The sequence below is a fragment of the Emys orbicularis genome, chromosome 12 (genome assembly GCF_028017835.1).
Source record: "Emys orbicularis isolate rEmyOrb1 chromosome 12, rEmyOrb1.hap1, whole genome shotgun sequence".
NCBI classification, from domain to species: domain Eukaryota; kingdom Metazoa; phylum Chordata; order Testudines; family Emydidae; genus Emys; species Emys orbicularis.
Genome location: NC_088694.1, coordinates 34193146 through 34209357, shown reverse-complemented (window position 1 = coordinate 34209357; position 16212 = coordinate 34193146). Strand labels below are relative to the sequence as shown.

The following is a 16212-nucleotide window of genomic DNA, read 5'->3' as shown; positions in this document are numbered from 1 at the left end:
GTGGACTCAGGTGCCCCAAAGATCTGTGGCCTGCGTGAACCCCTCCAGATGGAGGAATGTGCCGGGGATCCGGCTAGAACAGTAGAGGCACAGCTGTGACAAGGTGGCTGCCAGCTGAACCCAGCTGGGCTGCAGGTCTGGTTACTATACATTTCTGTTGGACTTTGGGTGAAGGACTGTGAAACATGAAGGGCTGGGACACTCTTGTGGCTGGAGGCTAAAGGACAGTGGGGAAAACCGAGGCAGAAGTTGCTGCAGCCAGCCAGAAGCGGGCGTGCTGGGGCAGCAATTTCGCCATGCTCCCGTACGCACGTGAGAAGGAATACACGACTGTCACAGTCATAAGGGTATGGGTAGCTATGCAGGTTTCTATTGCTGACGGCTGAGATGCCTGATTTCACGTCTGTGAGAGACTGTTATGTGCCAGTACTCTAGGTGACATGCCCTTGTCCTCTGCCTTTAGCATCTCTCAGGATTCAATGCACCCATCCAATGGCGAGTGGAAATCACACCACAACACCTGGCTTCATCCTCTTGGGCTTCTCCAACCTCACAAACCTGCAGGGTTTGCTCTTCGTGGTCTTCCTGGTCATCTACATGGTGATCCTGCTTGGGAATGGTGTCATTGTCGTGGTCACGGTGCTGGATTCTGCCCTTCAAACCCCCATGTATTTCTTCCTCGGGAACTTGTCCTTTGTGGAGATCTGCTACTCCTCTGTCACCCTACCCAAGATGATGGCCAGTTGCCTGGCAGAGGATGGAAGCATCTCATTCACCGGCTGTGCTGCCCAGATGTATTTTTTCCTTTTACTAGCTGGCACAGAGTGTTTCCTTCTGACAGCCATGGCCTATGACCGTTACGTGGCCATATGTAACCCCTTGCGTTACACACTTATTGTGAACAGGGAGATTTGTGCTACAATGGTAGCTGGGTCCTGGCTTGTCAGCATCCTGCTACATTTTGGGCAGACGTATTTGGTGTTTTCTTTGCCCTTCTGTGGGTCTCATGAAATTAACCATTTCTTCTGTGATGTCCCCCCTCTGCTGGAGCTGTCCTGCGTGGACACCTACAGGAATAAAATGGTTATCTTCATGGCAGTCCTGCTATTCCTAATCATCCCCTTTTTCTTGATAGTTATTTCTTATATTAAAATTGCCAGGACAATTTTGAAGATCCCGTCAGCCCAGGGCAGGCGCAAGGCCTTCTCCACCTGCTCCTCACACCTCATTGTGGTGACTCTGTTCTATGGCTCTGGCATGATTGTGTATTTAGAACCAAAGTCAAAGGAGTCAGTGGACACCGACAAACTGCTCTCACTGTTCTACACCATTGTGACTCCAATGTTCAATCCCTTCATATATAGTCTGAGGAACAAGGAAGTGAAAGCTGCCCTAAGGAAATTAGTAGGGAGAAAATGATTCCATAAAATACACACCGTGTTCCTCAGATAACGTTCTAGATTCCTCCTAAGACAACGCGGAACCCACAAGATATGTTTCTGGTTCCTCAAGAAATGCTCAAGATTTCTGAAGATATAATCTAGACTACTTTGAGAATCCACCAGACATATTGCTAATTAGTATTCATTCCAGATTACTCAAGACACATTCTAGACATCCTGACGTACTGAAAAGATTCATTCAAACACATTCAACATGATACATTTCATATTCCTCAAGATATAGCTTGATTTTCATGTTGAACTTCATCATGTATATTTTGAATGCAGAAAAAAATATTAGGGGAAATCTCATAACCAAAGCAGCTTCTTAATGTAGGACTCACATTCTTCCACATCTGATTTCTTGTAAATACTAAAATGCGCTGTAGCTTTAATAAAGCAAACATGTTTGTAATGAAAGAATGTATCTTGATAATGTAACTTCTTCCTTTCCTGTAGTTTCTGGACAACTGCATTAAAGTCTGGAATGTTATCCAGCCTCAGATCTAAGCCAATGTGAAACAGTTTTAAATGCAGAGTTTATTGTATCACAGTTAAGAAAATATTAATTTTACATTCAAATTATTACTATTAGAAGCACTGTGTTAATTTTTTTAACCCCTCACTTTTAATGAGTGTTACCTAGAAGGAAATGTGTATGTTAGTGTTACATTGGCTGGAGAAATCTGGAAGGATAGATTTTAACACCAGGGATGCAATCCTGGATTTGTAAAACATCTGTTCTAATCTAGCTCAGTGGTTTGAGCATTGGCCTACTAAATCCAGTGTTGTGAGTTCAATCCTTAAGGGGGCCCTTTAGGGATCTGGGCCAAACATAGGGGATTGGATTAGATGACCTGGTAAGGTCCCTTCCAACCCTGGGATTCTAGTCAAGTCTCATATATGTATATTCTTATACCAGGCTCATCACCATAGCATTTAAGCACTTTGCAACCATGGCTAGGGGTCAGGAACTCTCTGTGCAATGGATAGCTACTGAGAGCATTAGGATAGATACACTATTGTTCACATCATTTTGAATGTTGATGTTGCTTAGCTAGGCCCTGATTCAGGCACTTGAGAACACACACAAACTTTAATGGGACTTGAGCATAGGTTTAAAGTTAAGCACTGATTTCCTTCACAGGGAGGCCCTAAAGTGCAGAGCCCAGAGTTCTTTAAAGGGAATAAGTTTAATTAATCAAAGCAGAACTTAAAGATCAATAAGAAAGTGCGAAAGATAAAACAATTATATAGCCATGCTATCAAAGTTAAAATGGATTAATGTAAAATATGGCATGATGCTAAAGCATAGCAAGAACTTTAGAATCGCAGGATGATAAATCAAAGTCTTATCACAAGATGTTAAATTGCTTCCAATTTTTTGCCCTTTTGGGTCAGTAATTTTGGTACCAATATGATCCTTGGTGGACGTCCTTAGCAACTTGCCGGGTAAACTTGATCATAGTCAAATTTCAAAGCATCAGTGACTATTCAACCAAAAGGAATTTCTAAACACAAAAATTATTTTATTACTGAAATGTCCATTTAATCCTAAGTTACCTTCCCAGGTAATAAGGAAAAGGTTGAAATGAAATGTTTTGCTGTTATCAAAACAAGAAAATTGAAACAAATTGTTCCAAAATTTCCATCTAACATTTTGTGAAAATTAACACGTTGCCATAAAAAAAATTAATTTTGTCAAAGCAGCTTTTTCTTACAGAAAACTGCTTAACAAAATTTCGACCAGCTTTAAAAATAACTAAAGGTGTGCGTGCCAATTGATTGGGTACTTCAGTAGCATTTTGTGCGTGGCCTCAATAGTGCGTGTGTGTGAGCACGCGTGTGCACTTGCATGCACATACTTGCTTATTGGTGACGACAAGATGAAATTGTGGAACCAGAACATGGGAATCAAAATTGTTTAGCCACAGAGCTACTATTGTCCTGAATCAATCTGGGAACAAACCTGAGTGAACACCAGTTTGGGAACAGGGGTATTTGGTACAATAACAGCCTACGTACCTCACATGAACCGGGACGATCAATGTAATGATAGAGAGGAAACAAGGGAAGATTCTTCTCTGACATACCAAGTAGCCTAATGCATCACAGGAAGTGAGGAAAAAAGGCCTCTCTAGAAATGTGAGGCTGTTCTTTTATTGCAAAACCACCCAGAGGGCCATCAATCTGGTTTAACGTACTGCATAGTTGGTTAAAATCTGATGGTGTCTCTCTGTTCTTAACAATTCTTGATTTTAATTACCCCACCTGAGTCTTGGATTGTGTTCAGGTTAAAGCAGGTCAGAAAATGTCGCCAAAACATTTATTTGTCCAAAAAGTGACTTTTTAACTAAATGGAAATTCCCATGAAAAAAATGTGTTTTTTTGGTGATACCTTTTTTTGTTTGACGTGTAAAATTCTCAATGGTAAATTGATTTTTTTCAGGATCTACATTGAAAATTTTGGTTTTCATTTGTTGAAATGATATATATTGATTTGGGGATTTTTAGTTTTTCAATTAAAAGTCATTCTCCGTCTCTTCCCCCCATCTAGGGTGACCAGACAGCAAGTGTGAAAAATCGGGATGGGGGTTGGTGGTAATAGGAGCCTATATAAGAAAAAGACCCAAACATCAGGACTGTCCCTATAAAATCGAGACATATGGTCACCCTACCCCTATCCCCCTTTTTCCGGTCAGCTGTAATAGGATGTTCTGGCTCTGTTCTGTGATAAGTCTTGTTTTTAATTATATCATCTTGGTCTTGGATTGTGCTAAAGTGAAATCTCTGGTATGTTCAACATCCTTTGACTTGGATGGGGGTCAGTTGATGAGGTGTTTGGTTGAGCCAGTCTTCTGTCCCAACTTAGCTGTGTTTGAGCGTCATCAAAGGCGAGGGGTGGTGGAACAATTTGTATAGTGGGGGTGCTGAGAGTCATTGAACCAAACTTCAAATCCTGGATATAAAGGAAACCACTCAAGCCAGGGTGTGCTACAGCAACCCCATCACCGTAGTTCCAGCACCTATGTCAGGGGCTCCCTAACTTGCTACTCCAGCTGGCTGACCTACCTCAGAACCAGTGGAGGGATTTGAACCCGTGTCACGGCAGTGAGCCGACATAAATTAATGGTTCTCCAGCCAACCTGCAGGCTTAGTGGAACATGAGGGCTAGCTCCATTCTCCCTTCCCACGCCATGAATGCTTGTAAAATGCTGGCATTAGAGCATGGTCTCGCTTGTGGATGCAGCCTCAGAAAGACTAAAGAGTCAGCCCGGCTACCAGCCTAAAGTGATTTCCTGTAGCTCCAGCGACAGACGTGTCTGTCCGTGGTTTTGTGTGTAGTCCCAGCTCCCTGTACTGGTGGGTTTTGTGGGTTGTGTATGATGACTTCCCCCTGAGCCTCAATGGAAGACAACAGGACTTAGGCACCCAAGTCAGTTGGCACATCTGAAAATGTTACTTGTACAGTTTTCAGCTAGTGAGTTGTTCATGAATTGTTCACCTTGACTATTCCTTATTTGTGATTGGTCACTGATTGGGATGAACTTCCAGCAACTAATCATCTGCGCTAAACACCCTGGAATTTCTAGGATTTACAGACACTGTCATGAATCCACAATGGTTAGCTCAGCAGTCGTAAAGAGCAAACACCCCAAGCAGAAGCAGACAGAGGAGCTGGACCATTTATTTATAGGTTTGCTCATTTTTCTCATTAGCCAGCTAATATGGCACAAGAGCCCTAATTTGTGCATAGTCACTTTTCTGCAGAGTGTCACTATTCCTTGTTTTACAGAGCCCACCGTGCTGAGAGATGCTACAGGAGAGCCGAGTTGGTGTGCCAAACACCTTGCCTTTTAAATCAAACAGTCCGTATAAGATACACATGTTCCCGTGTCCGGGAAGCATATGTATGGGGTCAAAGATTTTACACCTGCGCAATGCCATTCAGCCCGGTGTGGTTATTTCTTATTTACATGCTGGCAAGTGAGAGGAGAATTGGGTCCATTTAACACCAATGGAGTTACTCTTGATTTACACCAGGGTAAGTAACAGAGGAGGCCCATGTAAGAGTGGAGAAAACCAGGTTCCCAATAGTTTTAGGAAACACTGGAAATGAGTAACGACCTCCCCTCTGATGTCCCACAAATAAGAGTCACTCCTCACCCACACCGTATGAGGAATGAAGTCTGCCTTACTATTGACTTTCTGAGTGCACTCCTCACCTCCTTGTTCCTTAGACTGTAAACAATGGGGTTGAACATGGGTGTCACCACCGTGTAGAGCAGAGAGAGCATCCTGTCGCTGCCCAGAGAATAGACCAACTTGGGCCTCACGTAGGTGAATGTGACTGTCCCGTAGAAGAGAGAAACCACAATGAGGTGTGAGGAGCAGGTGGAGAAGGCTTTGTGCTGGCCCTCGGCCGAGGGCATCCTCAGGATGGTGAAGAGGATGAGGATGTAGGACAAGAGAATGAGCAAAAATGGGATGAAGATAAAGACCACCGTGACTATGGCAATGGCAGCTTCATTCTTGCGGGTGTCCGTGGTGGCCAGTCTGAGCACAGGGAGAATGTCACAGAAGAAATGGCTGATACTATTAGACCCACAGAAAGGCAGAGTAAATATTGACACTTTTTGACCGAAAGCCACCAAAGTACCAATGGACCATGAAACAGCTGCCATCTGAATGCAGACTCTCTGGTTCATAACCAGGGTGTATTGCAGGGGGTGGCATATGGCCACATAGCGGTCGTACGCCATGACGGAGAGAAGGCAGCACTCCGTGATGCCGAAGAGAATGAAGAAGCACATCTGAGCACCGCAGCCTGCAAAGGAGATGGTCTGGGTCTCCGACAGCAGGTTCAGCAGCATCTTGGGGATCACGACCGAGGTGTAGCCAATTTCCAAGAAGGACAAGTTCCTGAGGAAGAAATACATCGGGGTGCAAAGGGCCCGATCTGTCACCGTGACAATAACTATCAGAGAGTTACCCAGCAGGGCCACCATGTAGAAGGTGAACACCACCACAAAGAGCAGGACTTGCAGTGCCTGGAAATCTGAGAACCCCAGGAACACAATCTCTGTCACACAGGTCTGGTTGCTCTTCCACATCTCTTCAACTTGCTTGACTCATGCAGAGTTCATGGAGACTGCAAAGAATGCAAAGAAATTTACAGGTGTTAAATGTTCTTACAGGAAGATAAATTGATGGTAGTGGACAGAGGTGGATTGGACAGCAAGCCCCCACTCCATACACCCGCTAGCTTACTGGAGGTTTCATAATACATATCTGGCTTCAATTCCAGCTTTTAACATCCTGAAAAATACCCCTTTCATATTTCTGAGTAGGAAGCTGGAACAACCAAAGAAGATTCTGTCCTCACACAATCCATCACAATTTTAACACTGAATCATAAGAGTATTTTTCTTTTTTTATCTGTAGATCTCAAAGCAGTTGACAAAGGTGAGTACGTACCATTATCCCCATTTTGCACATGAGCAAGCTGATGAAGAGTGAAAAGATGCAATTTTTCTAAGGTCTCGCAGAAGGTCAAAGGAAAAGCTCTGATTAAATTCTTATCCACTAGCCCACCCTGGCTCCCCAGGAAAGACCCAGCACGAGGGCCTTGGGAATCTAATCCATGATTTGTTCTAAGCAGAAAAGATTCAATTTTCCAAATTTTGAGTTTTCAATATTTTTTGCTCATAAATCCCATTTTAGATTTAAAAAGAAAAAATCTCATAAAAAATCATTCATTTTTTCTGCATCTTTCAGACACCTCCAGTTTCAAGTATCAGAGGGGTAGCCGTGTTAGTCTGAATCTGTAAAAAGCAACAGAGGGTCCTGTGGCACCTTTAAGACTAACAGAAGTATTGGGAGCATAAGCTTTCGTGGGTAAGAACCTCACTTCTTCAGATGCAAGTAATGGAAATCTCCAGAGGCAGGTATTCTTCATGAGGTTGATAGATTTCCATTCCATACGGCTAAATGCAGTGCCTTGCATGGTGTCAAGTATCAGAGGGGTAGCCGTGTTAGTCTGAATCTGTAAAAAGCAACAGAGGGTCCTGTGGCACCTTTAAGACTAACAGAAGTATTGGGAGCATAAGCTTTCGTGGGTAAGAACCTCACTTCTTCAGATGCAAGTAATGGAAATCTCCAGAGGCAGGTATTCTTCATGAGGTTGATAGATTTCCATTCCATACGGCTAAATGCAGTGCCTTGCATGGTGTCAAGTATCAGAGGGGTAGCCGTGTTAGTCTGAATCTGTAAAAAGCAACAGAGGGTCCTGTGGCACCTTTAAGACTAACAGAAGTATTGGGAGCATAAGCTTTCGTGGGTAAGAACCTCACTTCTTCAGATGCAAGTAATGGAAATCTCCAGAGGCAGGTATTCTTCATGAGGTTGATAGATTTCCATTCCATACGGCTAAATGCAGTGCCTTGCATGGTGTCAAGTATCAGAGGGGTAGCCGTGTTAGTCTGAATCTGTAAAAAGCAACAGAGGGTCCTGTGGCACCTTTAAGACTAACAGAAGTATTGGGAGCATAAGCTTTCGTGGGTAAGAACCTCACTTCTTCAGATGCAAGTAATGGAAATCTCCAGAGGCAGGTATTCTTCATGAGGTTGATAGATTTCCATTCCATACGGCTAAATGCAGTGCCTTGCATGGTGTCAAGTATCAGAGGGGTAGCCGTGTTAGTCTGAATCTGTAAAAAGCAACAGAGGGTCCTGTGGCACCTTTAAGACTAACAGAAGTATTGGGAGCATAAGCTTTCGTGGGTAAGAACCTCACTTCTTCAGATGCAAGTAATGGAAATTTCCAGAGGCAGGTATAAATCAGTATGGAGATAACGAGCTTAGTTCAATCAGGGAGGGTGAGGTGCTCTGCTAGCAGTTGAGGTGTGAGCACCAAGGGAGGAGAAACTGCTTCTGTAGTTGGATAGCCATTCACAGTCTTTGTTTAATCCTGATCTGATGGTGTCAAATTTGCAAATGAACTGGAGGTCAGCAGTTTCTCTTTGGAGTCTGGTCCTGAAGTTTTTTTGCTGTATGATGGCTACTTTTACATCTGCTATTGTGTGGCCAGGGAGGTTGAAGTGTTCTCCTACAGGTTTTTGTATATTGCCATTCCTGATATCTGACTTGTGTCCATTTATCCTCTTGCGTAGTGACTGTCCAATTTGGCCAATGTACATAGCAGAGGGGCATTGCTGGCACATGATGGCATATATAACATTGGTGGACGTGCAGGTGAATGAGCCGGTGATGTTGTAGCTGATCTGGTTAGGTCCTGTGATGGTGTTGCTGGTGTAGATATGTGGGCAGAGTTGGCATCGAGGTTTGTTGCATGGGTTGGTTCCTGAGTTAGAGTTGTTATGGTATGGTGTCAGGAGGAGTCCATGTGGAGTTCTTCTTCCTGTGTTGTTGGTGGGAGGGTATCTGTGTATCAGTGCGCTGTTCAGTGTTATCTTTCAAGACACAGATACCCTCCCACCAACAACACAGGAAGAAGAACTCCACATGGACTCCTCCTGAGGGTCGAAATGACAGTCTGGACCTATACATAGAATGCTTCCGCTGACGTGCACAGGCAGAAATTGTGGAAAAACAACATCGCTTGCCTCATAACCTAAGTCGTGCAGAACGCAATGCCATCCACAGCCTCAGAAACCACCCTGACATTATAATCAAAGAGGCTGATAAAGGAGGTGCTGTTGTCATCATGAACAGGTCTGACTACCAGAAGGAGGCTGCCAGACAACTCTCCAATACCAAATTCTACAGGCCACTTTCCTCAGATCCCACTGAGGAATACACTAAGAAACTGCACCATCTACTCAGGACACTCCCTACACTAACACAGGAACAAATCAACATACCCTTAGAGCCCCAACCGGGGTTATTCTATCTACTACCCAAGATCCACAAACCTGGAAATCCTGGACGCCCCATCATCTCGGGCATTGGATCAGAGTACAACCTATCCTGAAAGATGATCCTTTACTCTCACAGATCTTGGGAGACAGACCTGTCCTCGCTTACAGACAACCCCCCAACCTAAAGCAAATACTCACCAGCAACCACACATCACTGAACAAAAACACTGACCCAGGAACCTATCCTTGTAACAAAGCCCGATGCCAACTCTGTCCACATATCTATTCAAGTGACACCATCATAGGGCCTAATCACATCAGCCATACCATCTGTGGCTCGTTCACCTGCACATCTACCAATGTGATATATGCCATCATGTGCCAGCAATGCCCCTCTGCCAAGTACATTGGCCAAACCGGACAGTCTCTATGCAAAAGAATTAATGGACACAAATCTGACATCAGGAATCATAATACTCAAAAACCAGTGGGAGAACACTTTAACCTGTCTGGCCATTCTTTGACAGACCTGCGGGTGGCTATCTTAAAACAGAAAAACTTCAAAAACAGACTCCAACGAGAGACTGCTGAGCTGGAATTGATATGCAAACTAGACACAATCAACTCAGGGCTAAATAGGGATTGGGAATGGCTGAGCCATTACAAACATTGAATCTATCTCCCCTTGTAAGTATTTTCACACTTGCTTCTTATCAAACTGTCTGTACTGAGCCATCTTGATTATCACTTCAAAAGTTTTTTTCCTCTTACTTAATTGGCCTCTCAGAGTTGGTAAGACAACTCCCACCTGTTCATGCTCTCTGTATGTGTGTGTATATATATCTCCTCAATATATGGTTCACTCTATATGCATCCGAAGAAGTGGGTTGTAGCCCACGAAAGCTTATGCTCTAATAAATTTGTTAGTCTCTAAGGTGCCACAAGTACTCCTGTTATTTTTGCGGATACAGACTAACACGGCTGCTACTCTGAAACCTGTAATAAGCCCTGAGGCCTTTTCTAATTGGCCCAATTTTTCTGCATGCTGTTGGTTTTTTATGGATATTCCAAATTGCAGCTACACTATTGGCTCCATCCCATAGAGATCCGGTCAAGTCTCTCTTCTTTCTAGAGGAAATAACCCAAGCCCTCTGTTGTACTAATCTAATGGCAGTGAAAAGTCCAGCTGAATTTGCCTGGAGCTAGCCTGTTCCTAACAACCAGGGAACATGGGATTTAAATAACTGATGTATAAACACAACATAAGGACTCCATCTTGGGTCTTCCACCGCCCCGCTGAATGCACGACCCACCAGGCTCTAGTGTCAGGCCTGGTCTACACTATATAAAGTGAGCACTGTACACTTTGTATTCTGTGTTTAATTAAAATCAATATATTTGAAAATGTAGAAAACATCCAAAAATATTTAAATAAAAGGTATTTTATTATTGTTTAACAGCTCAATTAATCATGCAGTTAATCACGTGATTAAACACGATTAATTTTTTTGAATTGTGTGATTAATGTTTTAATCGCTTGAATGCCCTAATTGTAATATAAATATTGTACTTCCATTTCAGTGTATAGTCTATAGAGCAATATGAACAAGTCATTGGCTGTATGAAATTGTAGTTTGTACTGACTCGGCTAGTGCTTTTTCTGTAGAGTTGATGTACCCCCTGGAAGACTTCTGTGCATAGACGCCAACTCCATGGGTGATCCAGTGCTGGAGCACCCACAGAAAAAAATTAGCGGGTGCTTGGTAACCACTGGCAGCCAAGCTCCCTCCCTCCTCCCAGTGCCTCCCACCCACCGGCAGACCCGCTGATCAACTCCTCCCCCTCCCTCCCAGCATCTGCTGCATGCCACAGAACAGCTGTTCAGCGGTATGCAGGAGGCACTGGGAGGAAAGGGGAGGAGCGGGGATGGGGTGCGCTCGGGGGAGGGAAGAGGCAGGAAGGAGACAGAGTGGGGGCAGGAAGAGGCAGGGCAGGGGTGGGGCCTTGGAGGAAGGGGTGGAGTGGGGGCGGGACTGGGGTGGAGCAGGGGCGGGAAGAGATGGGGTAGGGGTGGGAGCTTGGAGGAAGAGATGGAGTGGGGGTGGGCATAGGGCAGGGGGGTCGAGCACCCCCCAGGTAGAGAGGAAGTTGGCGCCTATGCCTCTGCGTACCCCCAGGGTACGTGTACCCCTGGTTGAAGACCACTGCTATAAGGAATGGGACATGCTGGCCCCAGACCCTTTGGTGCTGTTCTAGAAAGGCAGCCTGCTCAACTCCCAGCGTCCTATTGAACCTTTCCTCCATCCCATCAGATGAGGGTGTGCTGGGGTGGGGCAGGTTTTAAGGAGCCCTAGAATCTCCCAAATCCGCAGAAACACTTTGTATTCAAAGTGTGTCCCTTGATCTGTGTGTTACTCATCCAGGATCCCAAATGTGGTGAAGAATTCATTCACTAGGACCCCAGTTGCTGTCACAGCTCTGGAGCTCTTACTGGATAAGCCTCAACAAGCCCTTTTGTGAAGCAGTCCAGAACAACCAGCAAATATTGACCTCCAGCCTCTGTCTCAGGAAAGGTCCCAAGAACACCAATGGCAGTGCACTCCTTTAGCCCCTTGGAAATTTTAAAATTATCATTGATGGAGAATCCACTCAACCCTTGCTAAGTTCTTCCAGTGATTAATCACCCTCACTGTTAAAAATGTACACTTTATTTCCAGCATGAATTGGTCTAGCTTCAACTTCCATCGTGTTACACCTGTGTCTACTAGCCAGTAGAGCCCATTACTAAATATTTGTTCTCCATGTAGGTACTTATGGACTCTGATCACGTCACTCCTTAACCATCTCTTTGCTAAGCTAAATAGAATGATCCCCTTGAGTGAACGACTATAAAGCATGTTCTCCAATCCTTTAATCTTTCATTTCCTAGGAGCTCATAAGGTTTTGTCAAACGGCAGTCAGAAAAAAGTCAGACACTTGATTCAAATTGTTTAAAAAGTGGAAATTTCTGACATTGTCAACCCAATCCGAACAAACCCAACATGAAAAAACAATTATAGGTTATTTGCAATAGCCATTTTTGTCACTTTTACATTTCTTAAAACTAAATATTTACCACTTCTGGTAAAATGAAATCTCTGCAGCAAATTTACCTGCAGATTTCTACCACCCTGCGATGGTAACAATAATAAATCAGACAGGATGCTAATAAAAGTTTATTGAAAATTTTCCATCAAATTTGTTTATTTTAATTAAAAAATTGAGTTTTGACTAAACGAAACTGTTCATGGAATGAGTCTGCTCTTTTCAAATTTTTTCAAATTTTGATCAAAACCTGAAACCCTGAAAAAAATTGGTCAAACATCTCTCCCTCCCCCTTCTCCCCCAACTTTTTTGGTTTTGGGCAGTTTTCATAATAATATTTTTGGTGTTTGGTTGCTGAAAACCAAAATATTTCTGATTTTCGGGTGTTCCATTTTTTGATGAACAGTCAAAGTTCTCCAGTGAAAATGTTGCCAAATATATATACATAATTTTCAATTAACTTTTCCATGCCAGCACAAAAATCCATTCACTTCTATTTGCAGCAGTCTATTTCGTTCGCACTGGTGTTAAAAAAAAAAAAGCATTAGAACAATGATGATTCAGTCATTCCCAATGCTCTCTTCGCTTGGCACAACTGTAATGCAGATAGAGATGACAATGACAATTTAGCATGGTTCCCTACCCTGTGATTTCTCTGCACGGGTGTAATGCAAATAATACAATAAATGGTAATTAATATGTTTCCCTAAAGTATGTGCCCCATGCAGAACTGTGCCTTACATTGTACAGCCCACTTCCCGTGACAATATCAGAGTCAGACCCTTTGTTGCATTGATTATTGTCTCTACTTTAGTTATTCTTTTCCAAGGAAGCAGTTTCTCCTTAGCGCTTTCCTCAGAGCAGATTTCACTTCCTGGTTCCTCAGGGTGTAGATCAGGGGGTTCAGGGCTGGGGTGACAACGCTGTACATGAGGGTGGCAACCATCTCCCTCTCAGAGGAGCTTCCCGCAGAGGAGAGCATGTAATTGAAGATGACCGGCACATAGAGCAGTGCCACTACCATGAGGTGGGAGATGCTGGTGGAGAAGGCCTTTCTCCTGCTTTTCTGGGAGCGGACCTTCAGGAGAAGGAAGGAGATGATGTAGAGGTAGGAGAGGAGTGTGAGGGCAAAGGAACCCAGACCAATGCCCCCGGTAATGATGTTGAGCAGGGTCAAATTGAGGTGGATGCTGCTACAGGCCAGGCTCAGTAGGGGCTTGATGTCACAGAAGAAGTGCTGGATTTCATTGGGGCCACAGAAATTCACCTGAGATATCATGACCGTGTGCATCAGGGCATGCAGGAAGCCACTGGACCAGGTGGCCACTGCCAGGAGCAGGCAGGTCTGTGGGCTCATGACCAGCCTGTAGCGCAGCGGGTTGCAAATGGCAACATAGCGGTCGTAGGCCATGACAGCCAGCAGCATGGCCTCACTGCTGCCCAGAAAGTGGAAGAAGTGGAGCTGGGCCAGGCAGCCGGCAAAGGAGATGGTTTGGCGCCTCGAGAGGAAGCTGACCAGCATCTTGGGAATGGTGACCGTGCAGTAGAAGATGTCCAGGCAGGAGAGGCTGCCCAGGAAGAAGTACATGGGGGTGTGAAGCCGGGGCTCAGCCAGCACCACAGCTATGGTGGCCCCATTACCCAACAGACTGGTCACGTAGAGCAGGAGGAAGAGAACGAAGAGAGGGCGCTGTAGTACCAGGAGATGGGTCAGGCCCAGGAGGACGAACTCGCTCACCACTGTCTGGTTCTCCATTGCTGTGGAGGGAAGAGGACAAAGCAGGAGAAAAGTAAACAGGCTGAAGGTAGCATCCACCACCATGTCAATGGTCCTATTCCCAATGCAATGGAGCTGGATGGACACTTAGGGGTTTTGTTTTCTGGCTGCGGCCACTGGTGCAATCTGTACCCAGATATGACTGAGCAGTAAAAAGAGGCAGAATAATTAGAGCAGTTTGCATTTCTTTATAAAGCTGAGAGAGAGAGAGAGGATTCATGGGACCAGGGCTGTTCGGCATAGTCATAAAAGATCTGGAAAAAGGGGTAAACAGTGAGGTGGCAAAATTCACAGACAATACAAAACTACTCAAGATACTTTAGTGCAAAGCAGACTGCGAAGAGTTACAAAGGGATCTCACAAAACTGTGTGACTGGGCAACAAAATGGCAGATGAAATTCAAAGTTGATAAATGCAAAGTAATGCACATAGGAAAACATAATCCCAACTATTCGTATAAAATGATGGGGTCTAAATTAGCTGTTACCAATCAGGGAAGAGATCTTTGTGGAATCATTGTGCCTAGTTCTCTGAAAACATCCACTCAATGTGCAGCAGCAGTCAAAAAAGCTAACAGAGTATTAGGAAAGGGAAAGATAATAAGACACAAAATATCATATTGCCTCTATATAACTCCATTGTACAGCCACATAGAATCATAGAATCATAAGACAGGAAGGGACCTCGAGAGGTCATCTAGTCCAGGCCCCTGCACTCATGGGGCATCTAGACCATCCCTGACAGGTGTTTGTCTAACCTGGTCTTTAAAAACTCCTATGATGGAGATTCCACAACCTCCCTAGGCAATTTATTCCAGTGCTTAACCACCCTGACAGTTAAGAAGTTTTTCCTAATGTCCAACTTAAACCTCCCTTGCTACAGCTTAAGCCCACTGCTTCTTGTCCTATCCTCAGAGGTTAACAAGAACAATTTTTCTCCCTCATCCTTGTAACAACCTTTTATGTACTTGCAGACTGTTATCATGTCCCCTCTCAGTTTTCTCTTATCCAGACTTAACAAACCCAATTTCTTCAATCTTCCCTCATAGGTCATGTTTTCTAGACCTTTCATCATTTTTGTTGCTCTTCTCTGCACTTTCTCCAATTTGTCCCCATCTTTCCTGAAATGTGGCACCCAGAACTGGACACAATACTCCAGCTGAGGCCTTATCAGTGCGGAGTAGAGTGGAAGAATTACTTCGCGTATCTTGCTTACAACACTCCTGCTGGATATTCGCTTTTTTTGCTACAGTGTTACACTGCTGACTCATATTTAGCCTGTGGTCCACTATGACCCCCAGATCCCTTTCCGCAGTACTCCTTCCTAGGCAGTCATTTCCCATTTTGTATGTGTGCAAATGATTGTTCCTTCCTAAATGGAGTACTTTGCACTTGTCCATCTTGAATACTGTGTTCAGCTTTGGTTGCCCCATCTCAAAAAAGACATATTAGAAATGGAAAAGGTACAGAGAAGGGCAGCAAAGATGATTAGGGGGATGGAACAGCTTCCATATGAGGAGAGAATAAAAAGACAGAGACTGCTCAGCTTGGAAAAGAGATAGTTTTGGGGGATATGATTGAGGTCTATAAAATCATGACCGGTGTGGAGAAAGTAAATAAGGAAGTGTTATTTACTCCTTCTCATAACTCAAGAACTAGGGGCCACCAAATGAAATTAATAGGCAGCAGGTTTAAAACAAACATACGTAAGTATTTCTTCACACAACGCACAGTCAGTCTGTGGAACTCATTGCCAGGGGATGTTGTGAAGGCCTAAATATAACTGGGTTCAAAACAGAATGAGATATATTCCTGGAGGGTAGGTCCATCAATGGCTATTAACCAAGAAGGTCAGGGACAAAACCTCATGCTCTGGGTGTCCCTAAACCTCTGTATCCCAGAAGCTGGGACTGGACAACAAAGGGTGGATCACTCCATAAATTGTCCTGTTCTGTTCATTCCCTCTGGGGCACCTGGCACCGGCCACTGTTGGAAGACAGGATACTGGGCTAGAAGGACGATTCATCTGGC

The 16212-nt window shown here is 44.2% G+C and overlaps 3 protein-coding genes across 3 annotated transcripts; 1 reads left to right on the top strand and 2 right to left on the bottom strand.

Annotated features, from left to right (window-relative positions):
* The first annotated feature begins 492 nt into the window (after window positions 1-492).
* Window positions 493-1419, top strand: LOC135886001 (olfactory receptor 10AG1-like). Its single transcript, XM_065413894.1, has one exon. The coding sequence runs from the start codon at window positions 493-495 to the stop codon at window positions 1417-1419; it is 927 nt and encodes a 308-aa protein (XP_065269966.1).
* Window positions 1420-5605: 4186 nt separating this feature from the next.
* Window positions 5606-6556, bottom strand: LOC135886042 (olfactory receptor 10C1-like). Its single transcript, XM_065413933.1, has one exon. The coding sequence runs from the start codon at window positions 6554-6556 to the stop codon at window positions 5606-5608; it is 951 nt and encodes a 316-aa protein (XP_065270005.1).
* A 6663-nt stretch (window positions 6557-13219) lies between these two features.
* LOC135886041 (olfactory receptor 12D1-like) lies at window positions 13220-14227 on the bottom strand. The gene has a single exon (XM_065413932.1). It carries the CDS (start codon window positions 14225-14227, stop codon window positions 13220-13222), a length of 1008 nt encoding a protein of 335 aa, XP_065270004.1.
* Window positions 14228-16212: the final 1985 nt, after the last annotated feature.

Bases quoted from the DNA above. Each gene is read 5' to 3' on its own strand.
- LOC135886001 (XM_065413894.1), top strand. From the start codon at position 493: ATGGCGAGTGGAAATCACACCACAACACCTGGCTTCATCCTCTTGGGC.
- LOC135886042 (XM_065413933.1), bottom strand. From the start codon at position 6,556: ATGTGGAAGAGCAACCAGACCTGTGTGACAGAGATTGTGTTCCTGGGG.
- LOC135886041 (XM_065413932.1), bottom strand. From the start codon at position 14,227: ATGGTGGTGGATGCTACCTTCAGCCTGTTTACTTTTCTCCTGCTTTGT.